General features: G+C 56.4%; 2 protein-coding genes across 8 annotated transcripts in view; one reads left to right on the top strand and one right to left on the bottom strand.

Moving 5' to 3' along the window:
* Positions 1-2660, bottom strand: part of LOC142823242 (butyrophilin subfamily 1 member A1-like) — a 31569-nt gene extending 28909 nt beyond the window's left edge. For both annotated transcript variants that reach the window (XM_075914026.1, XM_075914027.1), the window contains exon 1: positions 2408-2660. The gene's annotated coding sequence lies outside the window, so the exon portion shown is untranslated. The remainder of the gene's footprint in view (positions 1-2407) is intronic.
* Positions 2661-16032: 13372 nt separating this feature from the next.
* LOC102457878 (uncharacterized) lies at positions 16033-25173 on the top strand. Of its 6 annotated transcripts, none has more exons than XM_075914075.1 (5): positions 16033-16158; positions 17125-17212; positions 19131-19257; positions 20622-20735; positions 22115-25173. In XM_075914075.1, exons 2-5 carry the CDS (start codon positions 17198-17200, stop codon positions 23065-23067), a joined length of 1209 nt encoding a protein of 402 aa, XP_075770190.1. In that variant the 5' UTR covers positions 16033-16158; positions 17125-17197; the 3' UTR covers positions 23068-25173. The 6 variants fall into 6 exon arrangements, with proteins under 6 accessions (XP_075770190.1, XP_075770191.1, XP_075770193.1 ...); XM_075914076.1 differs by lacking the exon at positions 16033-16158 and adding an exon at positions 16191-16594; XM_075914074.1 differs by lacking the exon at positions 16033-16158 and adding an exon at positions 16671-17008 and having other exon boundaries at positions 22118-25173.
* The last annotated feature ends 352 nt before the right edge of the window (positions 25174-25525 follow it).

The raw sequence follows: 25525 nt of genomic DNA, 5'->3' as shown, positions 1-25525 counted from the left end.
ACCTTGTTTGCTAGTGTGAAGGAAGGACGGCGATGTCTCAACTAGCCTCAGCAGGGGCTTGCCATTCTGTGTTCCCCAGGATCAGTGAGAAGGGGCTCCGGGCACTTGCAGGCTGCCTCCATGTTAGCTAACAGGCTATATTAAATATCAGAGGGGTCGCCGTGTTAGTCTGAATCTGCAAAAGCGACAAGGAGTCCTGTGGCACCTTATAGACTAACTGAAGTGTAGGAGCATCAGCTTTCGTGGGCAAAGACCCACTTCGTCAGATGCATGTAAAAGGTAACTTCTGCTTGTCAGTCCTCCCAAAGACTGTCAGGCACACAGGTGAAAACATGCTCCATTTTGTTGAGAACGAAATGGCAGAAAAGTCAAGGTTTTCTTCCAAATATCATTTGTTTGGGTTCAGGGATTTGTCTGGAAGGGGAGTGGTGCATTTCCCGCCCCCACCCAGCCTCTGCTCTGCCCCACCCTGCCCCTACTCCAACCCTTTCCCAAGACCCCAGCCCCTGTTCTGCCCATTCCCTGCCTCTGCTCCACTCTTTCCCCCTCTCCTCCAAACAACACAAGCCGGGGCATTTCTGGGGGCCTGGCACAGGGAGGCAGCAGGGTTTGAGCCGTGCAGGAGGATCCGGAGTGGCCAGGCAGCCAGCTCCATTCCACTGCGCCCCCTTTCCTGGGCTGCTGTCCTCAGAGTCTCTGCGGTGGCGGGAAGCGGAGTAGCCTGGGGCCGCAGCCGGGGCATTCTCCTTCCTGCGGCCGTGCTGAAGCAGAGCAGAGCAGGCTGCCTGGCCCCCTCTGGGTCTCCCCACCATGCTGAGTGTGGGGCAGCACGGGGGGCGGAGGGGGAGACCTCTGCTGCTGCCCCCTGCTAGGCCCCCGTCATCCTCCAGATGCCTCCCGTCCACAGCCTGGAGGAAGAAGCTCCCGCGGGGCTCCCCCAAGCTTGGGGCTTAGGGTGGCTTCTCTGAATCGTCCCATGATTGGGACAGCTCTGGGTATCGACAGGCTTCAAAACCCTGCCTAGCCCTGCCTAGCCCCTGGAAGAGTCCGCTGGGAGCCCTGCCCAGGCTCGGTGAGCACAGCACGGCTAGTGTGGTCCAGACCCTCTGCCAGCAAAGGCTGGTGTGGCAGCAGGCCGGGAGTAGGCTGGGAATAGCCCTTCCCCTTCCAACCCTTCCAACCCTTGTCCAGCAGCCCGCATGGGCCGGGAATCAGCAGCCCACGTGGGCTGGCGCAGCCCGTTGCCTGCAGCAGACCACAGGCGGGGAGCTGCTCCCAGGTATCAGTTAACCAGTTACCCGTTAGCATCCCTAGCAACAACATAAGCATTGGTCGGAGATGGTGACCCATGGCCCAGGTGTGCTGATCGCAGGGGAGGGTTCTCCACGGCTCCCCCTCTCCATGAACTCCCTTTCTGTGCCTGAGGCCCAGCCTCAGCGTCGCTAGGCTCAGCGTGACGTCAGCGATGGATTCGGCTGCAGGTGGCATTGGGAGCGCAGCAGCTGAAACCAGCGGAGACTCCCCCCTGCTCCTGCCTCTCCCTTTTAGAACAAGGGGAGCAGCTCCGAGGCCCCGGAAACCTGCCCATTTCACACAGGTGCCTGCTGGGGGCCGGTCGGAGCTGAGCTCTTTTGGAAACGTAGCCCGGGGCCGTGAGGCTGGAAAGGGCAGCGGGGGTTTGAGAAGGGCGGATATAACTCCCGGCTCATGCCCTGTTACACTGATGGACGCTCTGGCTGGGTCTGGGTGGTGTCAGGGTGCAGTGGCAGGAACCAGCCTAGATCCAGGAAAGCTGCCGTGCTGGGGATGGAGTAGGCAAGCGAGTGGCTTGTTGAGCACCTGCATGCAGTGGTGGCCACAGACAGCATTCCAGTGAGAGGAAAAGCTATCCCTGCCCTTCCAAAAACCCCTGGAGGCCAGCAGCAGCCTCCCCTGCCTTCCCTGGGATGCCGAGGGCCTCATGGGCACAGACAAGGATAATTTACACGCGGAGGGGTAGATTTTCACAAACCCAGGGGAGTCAGGGTCAAATGGGCTTGTGCTCCTGAATCCCTTAGGCGCTTTAGAAAATCTCCCCCTCCGTGCCTCTGTGGCACCTGAGCTGGTCCCTGGTGTTTCCCTTCCATCTTTTACCCTCTCGCTCTGCACTGTCACGGCCGTGAGCGGACGAGGAACAGACCCTCACCCTCCCAAAAGTGCCCCACAGGTGCAGTGCAACTGGCACTTGGCCCCCCCGCCTGCCAGTGACTAGGGGCAGAGCAGCAAAGGGGAACCAGGCAGGAGAGACGGGACCAGGCAGGTCTGAATCCGTGAGAGCATTTCCACAGCCACCACTGAGATCCCAGTGGGACAGTGACACTGTATCCCCACCTCCCAGGGCCGGGGGCTTGCCGTGAGTGACTCCTACCTGCGGTGTCCTACGGCGTGATGTCTGCACCGTTCCAGTCTCTCCCGAGGGCTCCCTGCTTGCCTGGCACCCAGAGCCATTCGCCTTAGGCAGAGCTCCGGCTCCCAGGCACGGCTTCCCTATCCCAGGCTGTCACATCCATCCCGCTGCAGGGGTCAGAGAGCCACGGGGGCAGGGGCCACTCCAGCCTGCTGCTGAGCTAAGTGGCAGGGCCGTCCTCTCAGGACACATCCCTCCGGCTTCAAAACTGAAAGTAGACAAGGGGCTGGAATGTGATTGTGAGGCACAATGATCAAATTCCTGTGACACACCCACGGTGCCGTGAGACGGAAGCTGGGAGGGCAGCAGACTCGGGTTTCAGTTCCACAGGTGACACAGCGAATCCTGTGTAAGAATGGGACCAAATCCTCCTGCATCAGCTGCTAGCCTCAGTGGCCAGGTTAATTCACTTCACTTCCCTGAGGTAACATTAACCAGTGTTTAGGTTGGGGGTGGGGGTTTTGGTCTGTGCTCTCCAGTGTCTGAGCCCTGCTCCCTGGGCCTCCGAGGCCGTAGGGTTGCCAGATGGTTTAACAAAAAATACCGAACACCCCTCCCCCCACAAAAAAAAAAAACACAACCAGAAAAATTCTGTTGAGAAAAGAAAAAGGAACTGACCGGAGCCAGTACTCCAGAGCTGTGTCTAGACTGGCCAGTTTTTCCGGAAAATCAGCCGCTTTTCCGGAAAAACTTGCCAGCTGTCTACACTGGCTGCTTGAATTTCCGCAAAAGCACTGACTTCCTACTGTAAGAAATCAGTGTTTCTTGCGGAAATACTATTCTGCTCCCGTTCAGGCAAAAGTCCCTTCTGCGCAAAGCTTTTGCACAAAAGGGCCAGTGTAGACAGCTCAGATTTGTTTTCCGCAAAAAAGCCCCGATCGCGAAAATGGTGATCGGGGCTTTTTTGCGGAAAAGTGCGTCTAGATTGGCTTGGACACTTTTCCGCAAAAAAGTGCTTTTGCGGAAAAGCGTCCATGCCAATCTAGACGCTCTGTTCCGAAAATGCTTTTAACGGAAAACTTTTCCGTTAAAAGCATTTCCGGAAAATCATGCCAATCTAGACGCGGCCCACGGGAAAAGTTGTTGACCAAAAACACCCCCACCCCACCCAGTTTGCTCTTTTAAGAGCAGAGCAGACATTGCCTTTTAAGGTGCCATTTTAAATCTGCCCAGGATGCTCCAGCCACCCCACGCCTCAGCCAGCCAAGCTGTGCATGTTCCGGCAGACGCCCGAGCCGGGAAAAACAGAAAATACCAGACATTTCACATGTCCGGTATTTTCTGAATTTTTTTTACCAGACAGAAGGCCCAAATACCAGGCTGTCTGGTTCAATACCGGACACTTGGCAACCCCACAGGCCCGACATGGTGTGGAGACAGCCTGGCCCAGATTCTCTTTCCTGAATGTTGAGCTTTTCTCCTTGAAACAGGTCCTAGCAGAGCAGGGGGACAAAAATAAGGCTCCGTCTAAACTGAAGCGCTTTTCCGGAATACCCAAAGGAAATCTGGAAAAGCAATCTAAGGAATGCATCTGCTTTTCAAAAAAAAATTCGGAAAAGCAGAGGCATTCTTTCGCCATTGCTGTAAACCTCGTTTCATCGAGAAAGAAGGGATGGCTCAAAAGAGCAGGTTTTTCCAAAATTTGGCACTGTGTAGACATGCCAAATTTCCGGAAAAGCCTCTTTCGAAAGAAAATTGGAAAAAGATACGGTTCGCAATTTGCGTATCTTTTTCCGACTTTTCTTTGTAGTCTAGACGTAGCCTAAGATGGTGCCTAGCTGCATGCTAGAAACCTACTGAATTCCGTGGGGTCTTGGAAAATAATAAATTCTCTCACGGTGTAGTGTTGGCTACAAATCTATCCGACTTGTGAGAGGGGCTGTGAGGCATGAGGGAAAGTCGATAAAACCTCACAATGGTGTATAGCAATAAATGAGGATAGAAAAACGGCAAAAAGAGCCAATATTAGCCCATTGGGGGCCCTAAGCAAGAGAGGTGAAGATGGCTCTTACCAACCCGAGAAATCCAGCTGCATTGTTTCCACAAACTGGGGGCCCCTCTGCTGCTCCAGTACTTATGTAACTGCTTATACCTGGCCCTGGCCCTAGTGGGAGTCAGGCGGACTAAATCAGTCCCAACAGGCAGACTCCCAGCTTAATTCCAGAACTTGTTTTACGATCATGCGTAGTAACCAAATGGGCTATGTCTACACTAGCATGATTTTCCGGAAATGCTTTTAATGGAAACGTTTTCCGTTAAAAGCAGTTTCGGAAAATCACGTCTAGATTGGCAGGATGCTTTTCCGCAAAAGCACTTTTTGCGGAAAAGCGTCTGTGGCCAATCTAGACGCGGTTTTGCGCAAAAAAGCCCCGATCGCCATTTTCGCGATCGGGGCTTTTTTGCGGAAAAGAAATCTCTGCTGTCTACACTGGCCCTTTCGCGCAAAAGTCTTTCAGGAAAAGACTTTTGCCCGAACGGGAGCAGCATAGTTTTTCCGCAAAAGCACTGACAATCTTACATGAGATCGTCAGTGCTTTTGCGGAAATTCAAGCGGCCAGTGTAGACAGCTGGCAAGTTTTTCCACAAAAGCAGATGATTTTGCGGAAAAACTTGCCAGTCTAGACACAGCCATGAAGTGTGGGGATGGGAAATCAATGGGCCCCAGTGGGAGTGTCTGAAATTAGGCCAAGCTAGTGAACAAAATAAGGAGAGGACGGGTTATTCCCCTGCCACTCCCTTCAAGATCCTCTAAAAGAGGGTTTGGGGGAGAAATTACAGGTGGGCACAAATTACAGGTAGCTACCACCCCCACCATCCATTAGGACCTCTGAATCCTTCGTTATACTAGTGGGCTTTCATGTCCCAGATCCAGAGACATGTGCTGACCAGACCAAGCCAGGGAAGGACTCTTTGTCCTTCTTCTTGGCCTAGGGAGTTGGGGTCCCTATGCAGCCGTGTGTGCTGTGTATGTGAGGAGCTGCTCTCAGCTGGTGGCAGGGCTGTCCCCTCCCACAACCCACTTGCTTCTCACTGCCCTAGGGAACCCATTCCAGTGCTTCCCCATGTGACGGGGCACGCGGGCCCCGCACTGGGAGCCTGCCGGGAGGCGCCGGGCGGGGTGACGGAGCACTCGCGCCCCGCACGGAGAACGCGCCGGGAGGCGCCGAACAGCCACACAGGGGGGCGGAGAACACGGCCCAGCCCGCCGCGGTGGACTCCCGGAACGCGCCGGCAGCCGGCGCGGGGAGCGTCGGGAGGCAGCAGGCGCCGCCCAGCAGGGCCCTAGAAGGAGGGGCCGGGGAGGCGCAGGGGGATGACGTCGCGGGGGAAGGGTGGCCAGGGGGAGTCGCCCAGGAAGTGACGCAGGAGACGGGGAAAGGAGCCGGCGGGAGATTTAAACTCGGGGCTGGCACGGCACGGGGGAGGACGGTGGATGGAGCAAGGGGAGGAGAAACGGAGGGAGAGGTGAGGCAGGAGAGGTCAAGAGAAGTGGGCCGGGAGGCCTGGTGGAGTAGGAAGCGGCCCAGGGCAGGGTCGTGGAGCCCGTGAGCGGGTGTGTTTTGGGGCATTCCCCCATCCGCTAGGGAGGGACCGCGGGTCCCTGCCTTTAGGGCCCTGGGCCGGGGTTCGGAGAGGGGGCGGGCCCGAACCCCCCTACTCCGCCGGCAGGCCGATCCGGCTCGGGTGTAAACGCGATCTCGCGTAATAAAAAGGGCCATCGGCCTAGATGGCGGCTACCCAGGCTTAGCCTTCTGTGGTCAGATCAGCAGTTAGTGGACTCCGAGGGATGAACAAGTTTACACGTGGTGGAGAATGTGGGTAGGGTCCCTGGGCCCCGGGAGTGAGAAGGGGCTCTAGGAAGTAGGGTAACCCACAAAAAAAAAAAAAAAAAAAAAAAAAAAGGTGGTGGGCATAAAATAAGGGAAGTAGGACTACTGGTCCGTTTGGGGTGTTGGTAGGGAGAGGGGCAGGGGTTGACCGCCCGCGTATTACAATTGACCCCCCCCCGAACGCAGGATGGAGGTTAACAAGATTATAGAATGGCTGGTGGACAACCAGAAGCAGCAACAGCAGCACCAGAATCAAGTGTTGCGGGATATGATGACCCAATTCCAGGACCAGCAGCGGCAAATGCTGAAAGAAATCAGAGAAGGGGTGACGGCCCGAGGAACCGCGCCTGGAGCAGAGCCAGGCCCCCCAGGAGACGGGGAAGGCGGCGCCATCCCGGGCGCCCAGCTGCCGCTGCGATTGACAAAGCTGGGACCCGAAGATGATCCAGAAGCATTTTTGGTCACCTTTGAGCGGGTGGCTACCGCCGCGAAGTGGCCGCAGGAACACTGGGCCACCTTGCTAGCCCCCTTCCTAACAGGTCCGGCCCAGTTGGCCTATAGAAGTATGGCCGACAAGGACGCTTTGTGTTACTACAAGGTTAAGGAGGCCGTGTTGGACCAGCTAGGCATATCCCCGGAGACGTATCGACAGCGATTCCGAGATACCCGCTATGACCCGAAGGAGCGACCGCGGGCGCTGGGGCAGCGGGTTAGGGAAGCGGGCATGCGATGGCTGGAACCCGCCAACAAGTCCGGGCTGCAGGTAGCGGAACAGGTGGTGTTGGAACAGTACCTCCGGATCCTGCCCGCCGAGGGGCAAAAATGGGTTCGCCGGCACTGGCCGGAGTCGCTGGAAGAAGCGGTCACGCTCATGGAGCGCTTTTCGGCAGCGGAGGAAACGGGGGGAAGGCACCCCCCCCCCACTCCCTCGGGGCCGCGACGCAGCCCGGCCAGTAGCGGAGGAGCGGACACCTCACACCGGGCAGACCCACCGGCCCGCAGACCATCGTGGGGCCCGGGGGCAGAGCGAAAACTGGCCCCAGTCTGGAACCCGCCGAGGAGGAGCGAGAACCAACCCGGAGCGAGCGGGGATCCCGGGACACCCAGCCCCAGGGCAGACCCTAGCCCGAGGGGAGCCTGCTTCCAGTGTGGTGAGGAGGGGCACTTCAAAAAAGATTGCCCCTTGATGGATTGCACCTTCGGGCAGAGACGGCGGGACGGGGCGGCCGGGACCACTTCGTCAAGAGCCCAGGTAACCAGGTGGATAAGCCTGAACGGGAAGCGGGTAAGGGCGGTGGTAGACTCGGGATGCGGTCAAACCATGGTGCGGGAGGACCTAGTCCCCGGTTCCCAGGCCCGGGGGCCCCAGATCTGGATGAGGTGCGTGCACGGGGACGTACATCCGTACCTTACCGCCCACGTATGGATCGATGATGGGCAGATCCGGGCGCGCTGCCAGGCAGCTATATCCCCCAAACTCCCCTACCCAGCGCTGCTAGGGAGAAACTGGCCCGGGCTGGCCGCCCTGCTAAAGGAATGGGGGACGGGTCACGAGGGCCCGGGGCCGGGACAAGAGAAACCCGTTCTGGCAGCCCAAGGGGAAGAGGTCCCCACCTCAGGAGAATCTGCGGCCGGGGGGCCGAACCCCCCGCTACGCCTGGAAGTGGAAGAGGGGGACTTCCTGACACACCAGAGGGAGGACCCGACGCTCCAGACAGCGTGGACCCAGGTGCGGGCGGAAGCAGAGGAAGTGCCAGAGGGAGAAGGACGGCAGCAGCTGGGACCGCGGTTTGAGGTACGGGGAGAGCGACTCTACCGAGTGGCGGTGGGGGCGGACGGACAGGAAAACCCCCAATTACTAGTGCCACGCCCATACCGATGGAAGGTACTGGAGCTAGCGCACAATCACCCTTGGGCGGGACACCTGGGCAGCGAGAAGACCCAGCAGCGAATCCTGCAGCGGTTTTACTGGCCCGGGGTATACCAAGAGGTCAAGAATTTCTGCATGTCTTGTCCCCAATGCCAAAGGACCTCTAGCAAGAAAGTGGCCCCCGCCCCGCTGGTTCCCCTACCCATCGTGGGCGTCCCATTCGAACGGATAGCCATGGATTTGGTGGGGCCCTTGGATAAGTCGGGGAGAGGGCATGTCTACATCTTGGTAATCGTGGATTACGCGACCCGCTACCCCGAGGCTATCCCGCTGCGGAAGGCCACCGCTAACGTGATAGCGGAGGAACTGGTCAAGGTGTTTTCAAGGGTAGGCCTGCCGAAAGAGCTACTGACAGACCAAGGCACTAACCTGACGGCGAGGGTGATGACCGAGTTGTGTAAGTTTCTACGAATCCGCAAGATCCGCACCTCTGTCTACCACCCCCAAACTGATGGCCTTGTGGAGAGGTTCAATAGGACATTGAAAGGTATGCTTAGGAAATTTGTACAGGAGGAACCCCGGGGGTGGGATAAGCTGCTCCCTGCTCTGATGTTCGCCATCCGGGAGGTGCCACAGGCCTCGGTGGGTTACTCGCCTTTTGAACTGCTTTATGGGCGGAAGCCCCGGGGGGTCCTCGACTTAGTGAGGGAAGGATGGGAAGCTCAGGTTACCCCGGCCCTGGGGGTGGTCCACTACGTAACACAGCTCCAGCAGAGACTAGGCTCCCTGGCCGGCTGGGCACGGGAGAACTTACAGAAAGCCCAGGAAGGGCAGTGCCAGCAATATAACCAAAGAGCCCAGGTCCGAGAGTTCGCGCCAGGGGACCAGGTGTTGCTCCTCTTACCAGACAGAGAGTCCAAGTTACTGGCACGCTGGCAGGGGCCCTTCAGGGTGTTAAGGAAGGTTGGGGAGGTGGACTATGAGATCCAGCTGGATGGGCCGCGGCGGGCTACCCAGATCTACCACATTAACCTGTTGAAGCGGTGGGTGCCCCGGGAAGCTTTCCTGGTAGAGACACAGATGAAGGATGTGGAATTCGGACCATGGGGAGACCCGGAGGTGACGGTCAAGGAAGCCACGCTTGGGGCCGAACTCACGGAACAACAACGACAGGAGCTCCGGGACTTACTAGAGAGACATCGGGAGGTGCTGACGAACAGACCGGGACGGACGCATCTGGCCCAGCATGAGATCGTCACCGAACCAGGGAAGCGAGTATTGGACCAGGTGAGACCCCTCCCTCGTAAGATGTGGGACGTCGTAAAAAAGGAACTGGGGGACATGCTGGACTGGGGGGTGATCGAGGAGTCGCACAGCGGGTGGCGGAGCTCGATTGTGCTGGTCCCCAAGGCAGAGGGGGCCCTCCGGTTTTGTATTGACTTCCGGAAGGTGAATGCGATCTCCCAGTTCGATGCATACCCGATGCCTCGCATCGATGAGCTGCTGGACCAGTTGGGGAAGGCCCGGTATCTCTCCACGATCGACTTAACGAAAGGCTACTGGCAGATCCCGCTGTCGCCAGCGGCCCGAGAAAAGACGGCCTTCTCGACCCCCTTCGGCCTTTACCAGTTCCGGACCATGCCGTTCGGCCTGCATGGGGCAGCCGCGACCTTCCAACGCCTCATGAACCGGGTCTTGAGAGAACACCAGCCCTACGCGGCCGCGTATATTGATGACATCATAGTATTCAGCGAGACGTGGGAGCAACATCTAGGACACGTGGCAGCAGTCCTGGAGGCCCTGAGACAAGCTGGCCTCACGGCCAATCCCAAGAAATGCCAGTTTGGGAAGAAGGAGGTGACGTATCTGGGGTACACGGTGGGTCGGGGGACGGTGAGACCCCTGGTAGATAAAATTCAAGCAGTACGGGACTACCCTATCCCCACCACAAAAAGACAAGTAAGACAGTTTCTGGGGTTGGCGGGGTATTATCGCCGATTCGTGGCACACTTCGCATCGTTAGCCACCCCGCTAACGGACGTGACCCGCAAGGGGAAGCCTCAGAGAGTCCAATGGACAGAGCAATGTCAGAGGGCTTTTCAGGCCCTAAAAGAGAGACTGACTCAGGCGCCGGTGCTCGCCCAGCCTGACTTTGCAAAACCCTTTACCCTCCAAACTGACGCGTCGGAAACGGGGTTAGGGGCCGTGTTAACGCAGGAGATAGGGGGGGCCGAGCACCCGATACTGTATCTAAGCCGGAAACTGTTCGACAGAGAGAAGGGATACGCCACTATCGAGAAAGAGGCACTAGCTATTAAGTGGGCGGTAGATGCTCTACGATATTTTCTTGCAGGGGCCTGCTTTACCCTGGTAACGGACCACGCTCCTCTGAAATGGCTCAATACCATGAAGGACACCAACCCAAGAATACTTCGGTGGTACCTGAGTCTGCAGCCATACAAGTTCAAAATCGTGCATCGACCGGGGAGTGCCCATCAGAACGCGGACTGCCTATCGAGAAGGTCGGAGGGAGCCGCAGGGGAGGGGGCGAGTATAAGCAAGGAGCTGAGGGGGGAGTGGTGTGACGGGGCACGCGGGCCCCGCACTGGGAGCCTGCCGGGAGGCGCCGGGCGGGGTGACGGAGCACTCGCGCCCCGCACGGAGAACGCGCCGGGAGGCGCCGAACAGCCACACAGGGGGGCGGAGAACACGGCCCAGCCCGCCGCGGTGGACTCCCGGAACGCGCCGGCAGCCGGCGCGGGGAGCGTCGGGAGGCAGCAGGCGCCGCCCAGCAGGGCCCTAGAAGGAGGGGCCGGGGAGGCGCAGGGGGATGACGTCGCGGGGGAAGGGTGGCCAGGGGGAGTCGCCCAGGAAGTGACGCAGGAGACGGGGAAAGGAGCCGGCGGGAGATTTAAACTCGGGGCTGGCACGGCACGGGGGAGGACGGTGGATGGAGCAAGGGGAGGAGAAACGGAGGGAGAGGTGAGGCAGGAGAGGTCAAGAGAAGTGGGCCGGGAGGCCTGGTGGAGTAGGAAGCGGCCCAGGGCAGGGTCGTGGAGCCCGTGAGCGGGTGTGTTTTGGGGCATTCCCCCATCCGCTAGGGAGGGACCGCGGGTCCCTGCCTTTAGGGCCCTGGGCCGGGGTTCGGAGAGGGGGCGGGCCCGAACCCCCCTACTCCGCCGGCAGGCCGATCCGGCTCGGGTGTAAACGCGATCTCGCGTAATAAAAAGGGCCATCGGCCTAGATGGCGGCTACCCAGGCTTAGCCTTCTGTGGTCAGATCAGCAGTTAGTGGACTCCGAGGGATGAACTAGTTTACACCCCACCCTCCCAGTGAAATAGCTTTTCCTGGTGTAAGCAGGGGCTGAACTGCTGCTTGTTGTCAGCCAGCTAAAAGGAGGGGTGGGTGTGCCCACTACAGGGCTACGTCTACACTGGCCCCTTTTCCGGAAGGGGCATGTAAATTTCACCAGTCGTCGTAGGGAAATCCGCGGGGGATTTAAATATCCCCGCGGCATTTAAATAAAAATGTCCGCCGCTTTTTTCCGGCTTTTAAAAAAGCCGGAAAAGAGCGTCTACACTGGCCCCGATACTCCGGAAAAAGCGCCCTTTTCCAGAGGCTCTTATTCCTACTTTGAAGTAGGAATAAGAGCCTCCGGAAAAGGGCACTTTTTCCGGAGGATCAGGGCCAGTGTAGACGCTCTTTTCCGGCTTTTTTAAAAGCCGGAAAAAAGCGGCGGACATTTTTATTTAAATGCCGCGGGGGATATTTAAATCCCCCGCGGATTTCCCTACGACGACTGCTGAAATTTACATGCCCCTTCCGGAAAAGGGGCCAGTGTAGACGAGCCCCAGTTGTTTAGCTCTGCAAGGTAATTAACTGTTAACTATTGACATGTAAATACAGCTCAGGAGGGAATCCGAGGTGTGGCTATGTAAATCCCATTCAGCCAGGGCTGATGGAGGGTCAGTGTTGGAATGGAATGTGGAGAATTGTATATAATTTGGGACTGTTGTGGGGGTGACTAATCATGCTACCCCTAAATGTGGGAACTGTCAAACATGCCACCAGTGCTTGCAGGAGAGACACCACCATCATGGGAAGAGGTCTCGGAAGAACAAGCCTCCCCCCTTCCAGAGTTGAGTGAACAGAACTAGGGGAAAGGGTTAAAGGGTGTGAGTCAGTCTACTGCACACCTGCCAGGTATGAGCTATAAGAATAGCCTAGCCTGCACCTTTCCTCCTTTGTTTTAAAGGCAGACCTAAAGCAGACTCCCTGAGGAGTCTTTTCTTTTGCTAACTTAGTGAAAGTTGGATTAATTTGCCAATCCAACTGGTGGCTTAAAGAATTAAAATTAATGAGTTAAAATCACTGATTTGGCTGAGCACCAGATCTATATCGCAGCCAGTAAAGTGGTGGCAGATGAGGAGCAGTCATCAGTGGTGTGGCATGGAGCAGCGGCAAGCAAGGAGCAGCGACCAGCCGTGGAGCGGTGGCGGATGAGAAACAGCCATCCGTGGCGTGGAGCGGCGGCAGGCAAGGAGTGATTACCAGAGGTGTGGCATGGAGCAGCGGCAGGTGCCCAGCGGACCATCCAGAAGCGTGGAACGAGACAGCTGGTGGAGCGTGGTGTAGTTTCGTATAAAGTGCCCCCTGTCTAGCCCTGCCACTCCCATTTCTACCCAGGTTGGGAGGTGAAACCCTGCGGGTGAACATTGGGGCTACGTCTACACTGGCCCCTTTTCCGGAAGGGGCATGTAAATTTCACTAGTCGTCGTAGGGAAATCCGCGGGGGATTTAAATATCCCCCGCGGCATTTAAATAAAAATGTCCGCCGCTTTTTTCCGGCTTTTAAAAAAGCCGGAAAAGAGCGTCGAGACTGGCCCCGATCCTCCGGAAAAAGTGCCCTTTTCCGGAGGCTCTTATTCCGGATGTAGACACAGCCTTACAGCAGATCATCAGTGCTTTTCCGGAAATTCAAGGGGCCAGTGTAGACAGCTGGCAAGTTATTCCGGAAAAGCGGCTGATTTTCTGGAATAAGTGGCCAGTGTAGACACAGCCTTAATGAAACAGAGAGAGAAGTCATATGGCATTAACTTGGGGAAAACACCACAACAGAGTTCATAACCCCAAACATGAGCCAAGCCCCCCCCCAGCCAAGAATCGCCCAAGTCCAAAAAGTCCGACACCCCAAAAGTCTCTGTCCCTGGTCCGTGCTACTCAGAGTCCCAGGCTACGTCTACACTGGCCCCTTTTCCGGAAGGGGCATGTAAATTTCAGCAGTCGTCGTAGGGAAATCCGCGGGGGATTTAAATATCCCCCGCGGCATTTAAATAAAAATGTCCGCCGCTTTTTTCCGGCTTTTAAAAAAGCCGGAAAAGAGCGTCTAGACTGGCCCCGATCCTCCGGAAAAAGTGCCTACTTTTTTAAAAGCTGGAAAAAAGCGGCGGACATTTTTATTTAAATGCTGCGGGGGATATTTAAATCCCCCGCGGATTTCCCTACGACGACTGCTGAAATTTACATGCCCCTTCCGGAAAAGGGGCCAGTGTAGACGTAGCCGCAGAGTACCAGGGCTGGCTGGAGAGGGCCAGAAGGTTCTGGGGTTGGATCTAGTAGTGGGGTGTGCCGTGACCAGACGGGGTCAGCGGGTGACTGGGTTGGCAGACAGGTAACATTTTGTTTCCATATTTCCATATTATCTGCATAATGAATATGCAAATATAATGCTACGGGTTCCGCCAAAAGTTTGGGACTGGATTTGCCCGTCCGCAGTTGGGAAGCTCTGATTTCAGTAACCACCACAGTCCCCAGTGGTGCTGAGGGGCTGTCTGGGGGGAGCCTGGCCCCATCCCTGCCCCTTCCTCCAGAGCCCCCCCCCCCTTCTCTTCTGGGGGCCCAAGGTGAGGTCTGGGTCTGTCCCCAGCACTGCCTGGGGCTCCAGCAATTTTTCACAACCATAAGAGAGGGCCTGGGGCTCTGAGCAGCCAGGCCCAGCGGTGGTGTCCGCGGGTCACCCCCCCCCCCCCCCCCCAGACGGCCTGGTGGCACAAATGAAGCTCTGGAAACAGGACAAAGCCTTTGTCGGGAGGAGGTGTCTCGTGCAGTCCCTGTCCCCAGGGAATTGGTCCCCGGCTGCTCCGGCTCTGGCCCCTCCATGTGCTGGAGGATGCTGGGGGCTGGGGGGAGGGGGGTTTAATCCGCAGCGCGGCGGGTGTCTCGCTAGGACCCAGCAGCAGCAGCAGCAGGCGCGGGGGGAGCGATCGCTGCTCGCGGGGACTCTGGGGCCAGGCTCCGGGCCGGATCCCCGAGCCCCGGCGGGGGCTGCTGCGGGGCCCCGGAGCCCGGGCTGCAGCCGGGAGGGGGAATCTCCGGCCGGGCCAGTCCCGCTGCTCCCTCCCCAGGAGCCTCTCCCCGGGCAGCGCCCCCAGCCCGGCCCAGCCCCTGCCCCAGGGCGGGCAGCGCTTGGGGGGCAGGTAAGAGAGACCCCCCGGGAGCGGCGCCCCGGTGCCCCCGGGCTGCTCCCAGCGTGTGCGGGGGCGGGTCTGGATGGAGGGGAGCAGGGAGCTGTGAGGCCAGGAGCGGGGGGAGGGGAGGGGATGGGGCCGGGGATTGCACTGGGGAGAGGAGGGGAAGATGTGGGGCAGAGGGGGAAGGATGGGGCGATGCAGGGGGAGGGGGAGGGTGGGGCGATGTGGGGAAGCCGGGAAGGGTGGGGCGATGGAAAGGGAGGGTGGGGCGATGCAGGGGGAAAGGGATGGGTGGGATGATCCGGGGCGGGGGGGGGGGGGGCGATGCAGGGGGAAGAAGGAAGATGGGGCGATGCAGGGGGAGGGAGAGGATGGGGCGATGTGGGGAAGCCGGGAAGGATGGGGCGATGCAAGGGGAGGGGGGGTGATGCAGGGGGAAAGGGGTGGGTGGGGCGATCCGGGGCAGGGGGGGCGATGTGGGGAAGAAGGAAGATGGGGCGATGCAAGGGGAGGGTGGGGCGATGCAGGGGGAAAGGGGTGGGTGGGGTGATCCGGGGCAGGGGGGGCGATGCAGGGGGAAGAAGGAAGATGGGGCGATGCAAGGGGAGGGAGAGGATGGGGCGATGTGGGGAATCCGGGAAGGATGGGGCGATGCAGAGGGAGGGGGAGGATGGGGCGATGTGGGGAAGCCGGGAAGGATGGGGCGATGCAGAGGGAGGGAGAGGATGGGGCGATGTGGGGAAGCCGGGAAGGATGGGGCGATGCAGGGGAGGGGGGGCGATGCAGGGGGAAAGGGGTGGGTGGGGCGATCCGGGACAGGGGGGGCGATGCAGGGGGAAGAAGGAAGATGGGGCGATGCAGGGGGAGGGAGAGGATGGGGCGATGTGGGGAAGCCGGGAAGGATGGGGCGATGCAAGGGGAGGGGGAGGATGGGGCGATGTGGGGAAGCTGGGAAGGATGGGGCGATGCAAGGGGAGGGTGGGGCGATGCAGGGGGAAAGGGATGGGTGGGGTGATCCAGGGCGGGGGGGGCGATGCAGGGGGAAGAAGGAAGATGGGGCGATGTAAGGGGAGGGAGAGGATGGGGCGATGTGGGGAAGCCGGGAAGGATGGGGCGATGCAGGGGGAGGGGGAGGATGGGGCGATGTGGGGAAGCCACGAAGGATGGGGCGATGCAAGGGGAGGGTGGGGCGATGCAGGGGGAAAGGGGTGGGTGGGGCGATCCAGGGGAGGGTGGGGCGATGCAGGGGGAAAGGGGTGGGTGGGGTGATCCAGGGGAGGGGGGGCGATGCAGGGGGAAGAAGGAAGATGGGGCGATGCAGGGGGAGGATGGGGCTGAGGGAATGAGGCTGGACTGGAGGGAAGATGCGGGGGTCCCGGGGAGGGAGAAGGGGAATGGTCGGGGGAGGACGGGGGCGATTGTGAGAGCCAGAGCTGGCAGGGGAAGGGAGACCGGGGCAGGGAGGGAGCAGGGGGCTGGGGAGACACAAGGCAGTTCTCCCACCCCAGGGGGTTAGGCGCTGCCCTGCCCCGCCACCTGCGGGTATTTGTTCCCCTAGCGATGGTCCCAGCAGCAGTGGGGGATGGGCGGATCCCTCCTGACCATCCTGAAATGCAGAGTCCATGTCCCGGGCCCGGTGACGCCAGGACAGCGCTTGTCCCCGGCTCCCTGTGGCTGGGCCCTGCACCTGCCTAAGGCTCAGGGGCTGCGCCAGCCTGTCCCGGTGGGCAGGGCTGAGGAGGCCTTAGCCCTTTTTGCACGGTGGTCTCACCACCAGGCCAGGAGCGCGATCTGGGCCGTAGTAAGAGCAGGATGAGAACACCGCGCACGCAGGGGCCTGTGGCTCCTCTCCAGCCCGCTTCCTAGGGCAGGTGCAGGGTCTGGGACCCCCTGCAGTGACCAGGCTTCCTTGGGCAGCTCTTACTGCAGCCTGGGCAGGGCTTCAGGGGGAGAGGAGGAGCAGGGGGCAGGTCAGCGGGTGAGGCTCCTGCATGGGTCCTTTCAAAAGGTGGTCACTCCAGGGGGTAAGGCACCAGCCAGGAGACTTTCCCCAAAGCGCTGCAAGTGTCCTCTCAGAGCCCCACTGCCCCCGCTCCTTGCTCCCCATTTCCCACTGGTGCTGAATGCATCTCAGAGTTTGGGGCCTGGCTCCTGGGCTGCCAGGCGGGACCAGGGGCTGCTCTGATGTCTGCGCAGGAGTCACCGCCCGGCCGCGAGGGGCGGCGCCGAGGCTGGATTCCGTCCAGTGGCCATCACTGTCTTCGGCTCTGCTCGGAGATGCCTCACAATGAGCCGGTCACCAGGCCCGGCCAAAAAGGGCCGGGGGTTGGGAGCGAGCCGGGAGACTGGCTTCGGTGCAGAACTGAATGTGGGGGCGTGGGAACCATCTCAGGTGGGGCAGTTGGAGGCAGGAGCTGCCCCTGCGGGGTGGGGATGGATAGGAAGGGGCCTCTCTCATGCAGACGATTGACCGGGGAGACCCCCACTTCTGTTCCCCCTCCCTGACAGGCTGAGAAATCACCTCCATGAGTCGCTCCAGACTGGCCCTGCTTCTAGGAGACCAGGCAGAGAAACGGCTGTGATGGAGCCCGCTCAGGTAGGGGATTTCCAGGGAGCTGCTGAGGGGATTGGCTATGGAGGGGGCAGAGCCGGAAACACACAAGAGGAGGCAGGGAGGGGACAGGGTGGGACAACCCAGTTGGGACAGGCCCATCGGCAGAGGTGGGGACATTCTCCTATTTCTGAACCAGGAACAACCCCCGCTCCCACCCCTCAGGCAGGGTGGGAAAACTTCCCGGACTCCCAGGCCCAGATCCTGACCCCACGGGGCAGAGGCTGCTGTGAAATACGAAGGGAGGCCGTCTGGATCATAGAAGAGACCTCAGGAGTCATCGAGTCCAGCCCCCTGCCCAAAGCAGGACCAACCCCCACTCAATCATCCCAGCCAGGGCTTTGTCAAGCAAGAACTTAAAAACTTCTATTCTGTGTCTAGACTGGCCAGTTTTTCCGGAAAATCAGCCGCTTTTCCGGAAAAACTTGCCAGCTGTCATGTAAGATCGTCAGTGCTTTTGCGGAAATATTATGCTGCTCCCGTTCGGGCAAAAGTCTTTTTCCGAAAGACTTTTGCACGAAAGGGCCAGTGTAGACAGCACAGTAGTGTTTTCCACAAAAAAATCCTCGATTGTGAAAATGGCCATCGGGGCTTTTTTGTGGAAAAGCATCCTGCCAATCTAGTGCTTTTGCGGAAAAGCATCCTGCCAATCTAGACACGCTTTTCCGAAAATGCTTTTAATGGAAAAGTTTTCTGTTAAAAGCATTTTCGGAAAATCATGCCAGTGTAGACGTAGCCCTAGGGATGGACGTAGCCCTAGGGATCCCAGTGCTTCACCACCCTCCTAGGGAAATAGTTTTTCCTAATATACAACCTAGACCTCCCCCACTGAAACTTGAGACCATTGCTCCTTGTTCTGCCATCTGTCACCACTGAGAACAGCCTCTCTCCATCCTCTTTGGAACCTCCCATCAGGAACTTGAGGGCTGCTATCAAATACCCCCTCACTCTTCTCTTCTGCAGACTAAATAAGCCCAAATCCCTCAGCCTCTCCTCGTAGGCCATGTGCTCCAGCCCCCTCATCATTTGGGTTGCCCTCCGCTGGACCCTCTCCAGTGAGTCCACATCCTTTCTGTCGTGGGGGGCCCAGAACTGGACGCAACACTCCAGATGAGGCCTCACCAGTGCTGACTAAAGGGGAATAATCTTTCTCTAGATCTGCTGGCAATGCCCCTCCTAATGCACCCTAATATGCCATTACAAAAGACAGGACTATGCAGCACTTTAAAGACTAACAAGATGGTTTATTAGGTGATGAGCTTTCGTGGGCCAGACCCCACTCATCACCTAATAAACCATCTTGTTAGTCTTTAAAGCGCTGCATAGTCCTGTCTTTTGTTTCAGCAAGACCAGACTAACACGGCTACATCTCTATTACTATTTAATATGCCATTAGCCTGCTTGGCCACAAGGGTGCCCTGTTGACTCCTATCCAGCTTCTCATCCCGTTATCCCCAGGTCCTTTTCTGCTGAACTGCTACCCAGCCAGTCAGTCCCCAGCCTGTAACAATGTTTGGGATTCTTCAGTCCCAAGTGTAGACTCTGTACAGGTCCTTGTTGAACCTCATGAGATTTCTTTTGGCCCAATCCTCTAGTCTGTCTAGGTCACTCTGGACCCTATCCCTGCCTTCCAGCATAGCTACCTCTCCCCTCTGTCCCTGGCCCAGAGCTGTGCTTCCCACGTCAGCCTGTGGCAGGCAGGCGTGTGGGGAATGAGGAGACCTTGCCCTGCTCTTGTCTGTTGTGGGACAAAGTGCTCTCCCCTTTTCCCTCCCCCTACAGCCTTCTGGCTTCTTTGGGCAGGGCGGGGTGGGATTCTGCTCCTGAAACCTCCTCCGTTGTGACTAGTGGGGTTGTGGCTGAGGTGGCAGGCGCTGAGTGTGGGGGGGCCCTGTTGTTTCAGATGCCGGTGACCTTCGAGGAGGTAGCTGTGTATTTCACTGCGGGGCAGGGGGTGCTGCTGGACCCCGCTCAGAGAGCCCTCTACAGGGAGGTCATGCTGGAGAACTACGAGACTGTGGCCTCACTAGGTAAGGGAGTCCTGCATCTTCAGCTATTAGGAGTTGTGGGGTCTGTGAGTCCCAGTCAGGTTCTTCCCTGCTCAGGTGGATTAGCAGGGCTGGGATACCTAGCCGACAGCTCCTGTGTGAGACAGACTTTAATCTCCAGGGGAGTCAGAAACCTCAGGGACATGCTAATTCATCCCCGTTCTCTCCTGCCCTCGGGGCCACAGGCAGGGTACGGCCCTGCCTGTATAATTTCTCCTTCACACTGTTCACCTTCCTTCCGGGAACAGCTTCATCCCTGGGTTCTGGGTTCTACAGCCTGGAAAATAAGCAGGAGTTTAACACTTGGGCTACGTCTACACTGCAGGCTTCTTACGCAAGAACTGTTTTGCACAAGAGTTCTTGTGCAAAAGGTCTTGCACAAGAGTGCGTCCACACTGCCATGTGCTTTTGCACAAGGGCATCCATGGCGGTGTGAACACTCTCTTGTGCAAGAAAGCTCTGATGGCCATTTTAGCCATAGGGGTTTCGTGCACAAGAAACCCTGGTTGCCTGTCCACACTGCCATCTTGCGCAAGAGCTCTTGCACAGGAGGGCTTATTCCTTGTGGGGAGAGGAATAACTCTTGTGCAAGAAACCTTCTGTTCTGATGCTTTACTGTCAATTTACTTCCGCAAGAACGTGTGTGCAGTGTAGATGCTCGGCTAGTTTTTGTGCAAGAACAGGTGTTCTTGTGCAAGAAGACTGCAGTGTAGCCATAGCCTGGCTGTGTGTGTGTGTCAGCAAGTCTCCAGAGCCATCTACCCTGAGCCTTCCTAGTGAGGTTGGAGAACAACTGCTCCCCCGTCTGCTGCTTCCCAGGCTCAGGCTAAACTCAGGAAGGCTACGTCTACACTGGCCCCTTTTCCGGAAGGGGCATGTAAATTTCACCAGTCGTAGTAGGGAAATGCGCGGGGGATTTAAATATCCCCCGCGGCATTTAAATAAAAATGTCCGCCGCTTTTTTCCGGCTTTTAAAAAAGCCGGAAAAGAGCGTCTACACTGGCCCCGATCCTCCGGAAAAAGTGCCCTTTTCCGGAGGCTCTTATTCCTACTTCAAAGTAGGAATAAGAGCCTCCGGAAAAGGGCGCTTTTTCCAGAGGATCGGGGCCAGTGTAGACGCTCTTTTCCGGCTTTTTTAAAAGCCGGAAAAAAGCGGCGGACATTTTTATTTAAATGCCGCGGGGGATATTTAAATCCCCCGCGCATTTCCCTACTACGACTGGTGAAATTTACATGCCCCTTCCGGAAAAGGGGCCAGTGTAGACGTAGCCGAAATATTCCTTGTGACACATACTCTACCCAGACTCCGTGTACCTTCACCTTGCCTGATTTCACCCTCTTCACAGGATTCCCCGTTCCCAAACCTGAGTTGATCACCCGGCTGGAGCGAGGGGAGGAGCCGTGGGTGCTGAATCTCCAGGTTGCCCGGAAAAGGGAGAGTCCAAGGGGCACCCAGGCAGGTGAGGGGGGCAAAGAAACAGAAAGGACCATTTGGCGACTGAAGGAAAAAGCTAGGACTCCCAAAATGTGCTGTGAGCAACACGCCTCCGTTCTGCCCCATCTCGCCCACATCAGGGCTTCAGCCAGCAAGCTTCATATGAGAAAGGAAAAGATCAGTCCCAGCTTCCCACCCAGCCTGTTAGTGGTTGGGAATTTCCTCCCTGTCTTCACTTCCCTGGGAGTGTTTGGGTGGGATGTGGGGGCAGAATCCAAGTTCTCCAGCTCCAACAGTTAGGCTATGTCTAGACTGGCATGATTTTCCGGAAATGCTTTTAACGGAAAAGTTTTCCGTTAAAAGCATTTTCGGAACAGAGCGTCTAGATTGGCATGGACGCTTTTCCACAAAAGCACTTTTTGCAGAAAAGTGTCCGTGCCAATCTAGACGCGCTTTTCCGCAAAAAAGCCCAAATCGCCATTTTCGCGATCGGGGCTTTTTTGCGGAAAACAAATCTGAGCTGTCTACACTGGCCCGTTTGTGCAAAAGTTTTGCGCAAAAGGACTTTTGCCTGAACAGGAGCAGCATAGTATTTCTGCAAGAACACTGACAATCTTACATGAGATCACCAGTGCTTTTGCGGAAATTCAAGCAGCCGGTGTAGACAGCTGGCAAGTTTTTCCGGAAAAGTGGCTGATTTTCCGGAAAAACTGGCCAGTCTAGACACAGCCTTACTGTGCGGTATTTTCTCTCTTTGGCTATGTCTATACTGTTTCTTTCTTGCACAAAAGCCTATGCAAATGAAGTGCAGTTTAGCATATTGCCATGCATCATTTGCATAATTAATTAGGGTCTGTTTTTGCGCAAGAGGCTTTTACGCAGAAAGGAGTTGTGTAGACAGTTCTTTTTTGCACAAAAACTTCCTCTTATGCGAGAGCCATTCTTCCTGAAAAAATGAGGAAGAACGGCTCTTGCACAAAAAGGAGCTGTCTGATGCAGTGGAGATATACCTATCTCATGGAGGTGGAAGGAACCTTGGGAGGGCATTGAGTCCAGTCTTCTGCCCTCATGGCAGGACCAAGTGCTATCCTTGACAGATTTGGCCCAGCTCCCTAAATGGCCCCTTCAAGGTTTGAACTCACAACTTTGGGTTTAGCGGGTGAGTGCTCAAACCACTGAACTATTCCTCCCCCTCCCCCAACTTCTTTTTGCACAAAAGCCTGTCGTGAAAAAACGGACCTTAATTAATTATGCAAATGAAGTATGGCAATATGCTAATCTGCACTCCATTTGCATAGGCTTTTGCGCAAGAAGGAAGCAGTATAGATGTAGCCTGAGTTGTGTCTCTTTTCAGTCCTTTCTCCCCAGCACAAAGAATGACTCCTGCCTGGTTCTCTCTCCCAGCAGGTGACACAACAGTGGAGGAGAATCAGCAGCAGAAAGGTTCTGGGAAAGTGGACCCTCGGGAGATGTTTTTGAGAGGAGCTGAAGGGAATTTTTCCCAGTGCTTGGAACAGCAAAATGCCGGGGGAGATGGACACAGGTCAGAGAGGCAGCTGGCAAACTATAGTAGGAGAAATCTGGATGGATCAATTCAGTGTGCCGGAGGATGCCGGAATCTCCAGGAAAGCGCAGTCCAGCAGACAAGTCATAAGGAAGAGAAATCCCTCAAATGCCTGGACTGTGGGAAAATATTCCGTTTCAGTGCAAACCTTATTACAAACTGGATAACCCCCACAGGAGAGAAGACCTATAAATGTTTAAACTGTGGGACAAGCTTCATACAAAAGTCACGACTTATGGTGCACCAGAGAATGCATGCAGGAGAGAGACCCTTTAAATGCCATGAGTGTGGGAAAAGTTTTATGGAAAGAAAAGCCTTTACTCAACATGGGAGAATCCACACAGCCGAGAGACCATATCAGTGTCTCGACTGTGGGAAATGTTTTATACAAAATTCAGCCCTTACTAAACATGAGCGAATCCACACAGGAGAAAGACCCTATAAATGCCTTCAGTGCGGGAAAGATTTCGTTCAGCACTCACACCTTATTAACCACGAGAAGATCCACACAGGCTACAAACCCTACCAGTGCCTTGACTGTGGGAAAAGTTTCTTTGACAGAACATATCTTACTCGTCATCAGAGAACCCACACAGGAGAGAGACCTTATAAATGCCATGAGTGTGGGAAAAGCTTTAGTGAGAGCTCCAGTCTTGCTAAACATCAGCGAACCCATGCAGGAGAAAGGCCCTATGGATGTCTTGAGTGTGGGAAAAAATTCAGTCAGCGCTCACACCTTACAAAACATGGGAAAATCCACATGGGGAAGAGGCCTTTTAAATGCCTAGAGTGAAAGAAGCTTCAGTAAGAGATCTGAGCTTTCCATGCTGCAAAACATCCGCAAGGGTGAGAGACACTAGGAATAGTCTGTCTACGAAAAGATTCAATCTGACTTCACACATCCGTGATTCACACAACAAAGTGTCTATAAGTTGTGAGTGGCCACACACATGCACAAGAGATGCAAAAGCTGCCCAGCTGATTCGCAGAGGGCCCATGGCTAGGTTTTTTCTTTCCACTTATGGTGCACACACACAAATGCCTTGGTGCACATAAAGTTAGTCCGCACGTGGCTAGAAAAGATTGGAAGGAACATTGCAACAGAGAGACATAGAATAGAGGTGGGGAGTATCATTTAATACTCCCAGAGTATCAGGCATCTGCAAATCCACACAGGGAGGTGATCTCTGTGATGTTTTCAGTGTGGAAAATGTTCCAAGGGGAGCTCACACCATGTTGGACTCCTCCCCACAGCAGGGAAACTCTCTCAGGGCTGTGACTAGGGCGACAAGCCCACCCCTTCATTCCCACCCCCAGCTGGGGCTTTTGGCTCCTGGTGTCCGTGGCTGAGGTGAGGATTCAGCAGCAGCCGAACAGCAAACACCAGGCCGAGGAGAAGAAGCCTCCATCAGCCCTTCTTCCCTGACTGCTGAGCTGATGGGCCACCGGCCGGGGAGGGGAGAGAGAAACTCCTCCAGACTCTCCCTCTGCCTGGCTGAGGTTCCCCCGCATCTCCTTTCTCAGCCAGGATCCCCCTGCTGTGGAGATGAGAGGCAGGGCTTCCCCACTAACATGGGGCTGCTAACTCCTCTCCTCCCCGAATTCCCTGGGGCTTTGGCGCATCAAACGCCAAACAGCCACAGGGCAGGGAGCCCTGAGGTAAGAGTGAAGGCAGCATTGAGGGAGAGGGCAGCCCAGGGGAAGTGGCCGTGGCCCAGTGGAAACCAAAAAACCTAGCTGCCAGCAGTGGCGGAACTGAAGCTGCCAGTAGCTGCCACCACCAGGATCCTTGATTTGGAACCTGGAGTAGAAGGCGGGCCTGAATCCCCTCCCCCAACCATCCCTGATCCAGGGATATCGGTTAATTGAATAGCCTTGTAACCTCATGAATTCTTATTGGTTAGTCGACAATTCTGTTGTCCCTGGGGGCGGGGCCGGCAGCCTGTGTGATCTGGCCACACTCCCAAGGAGGCCCCTGCTACTCCGTGCTGCTGCCTCTGTATCAGAGGCAGCAGCACAGGGTGCCAGGAGGGAGCTGGTCTGTGAGAGGAGCCAGTTTAAAAACCAGCTCCCCTCGCAGACCGGCTGCCTTTTGCCCTGTGCTGCTGCTGCCTCTGATAAAGAAGCAGCAGCACGGGGTGGCAGCAACCCTTTTTCAGGGGGCGTCTGAGCTCCCGGAGCCGGTGCGAGCCGGAACTGAGTCAGGCTGCCCAGCTCTTAATACACTTTAAATGCAGAGCCGCAGCGGGGTAAGTCCCAGCGCCATCGCAAGCCAGGACTGTACCGGGCTGCTGGGCAGTCTACTAAAAATTTTATTGGCAATGCGGAGGGGCGGGGGAATGCAAGTAGTCTGTAGTATTAACCTATAAGCTTCTGCTTATCGGTTAATCGACTACACGATTACATCCCTACCCTGATCCAATACTGTGATACCTCCGGAGAGGGGAGCCAGTGTTAAGAAAGGAGGCCAGATTGGTCTTATTAAACCTGAGGGGGCAACAGAGACTGAATTCTCCAACTAAGCCCCTTGTTACCCTGTGATGGAAATGACTCTAGAGAGGGAAAGACTACACATCTACATTTTTGTTAATCTCTAAGGTGCTGCAGGACTATTCATTGTTTTTAAAGTTTCTTCAATTACAGACTAATACGGCTATCCCTCTGAAGCTGAGGGTCACAGTGAGCCTCTGGGACCCACCAGTAAGCATGGGACCCACTGGAGTAAGGTCACACTGTCTAAAACAACATTTAGGATAAATGGTTATCCCATTTCTTGGTGTGTGAAGCTTAGTTTGTGTGTTTTATTTGCTCAGTAATCTGCTTTCTCCTGTTTGCTATCCCTTAAAATTACTTAACATTTCCCTTTTGTAGTTAATAAATGTACTTCTTTATATCAAAACCCAATGTGTGCAATTCATAACGGGGGAGGGATAAGGGGGGGGGTTAAGCTGTGTATATCTTCGTCCACATGAAGGAGAGGCACATTTCATGAGCTTGTGCTATATGGATTTCTATACAGTATGGCTACGTCGACACTGGCATGATTTTCCGGAAATGCTTATAACGGAAAAGTTTTCCGTTAAAAGCATTTTTGGAAAAAGCGCGTCTAGATTGGCAGGATGCTTTTCCGGAAAAGCACTTTTTGCGGAAAAGCGTCTGTGCCAATCTAGATGCGCTTTTCCGCAAAAAAGCCCCGATCGTCATTTTCGCGATCGGGGCTTTTTTTGCGGAAAAGAAATCTCTGCTGTCTA

This window comes from Pelodiscus sinensis, chromosome 32 (genome assembly GCF_049634645.1).
Source record: "Pelodiscus sinensis isolate JC-2024 chromosome 32, ASM4963464v1, whole genome shotgun sequence".
Lineage (NCBI taxonomy): Eukaryota > Metazoa > Chordata > Testudines > Trionychidae > Pelodiscus > Pelodiscus sinensis.
Note: the sequence above shows the minus strand (reverse complement) of the source record. Positions and strands in the feature narration are given on the sequence as shown.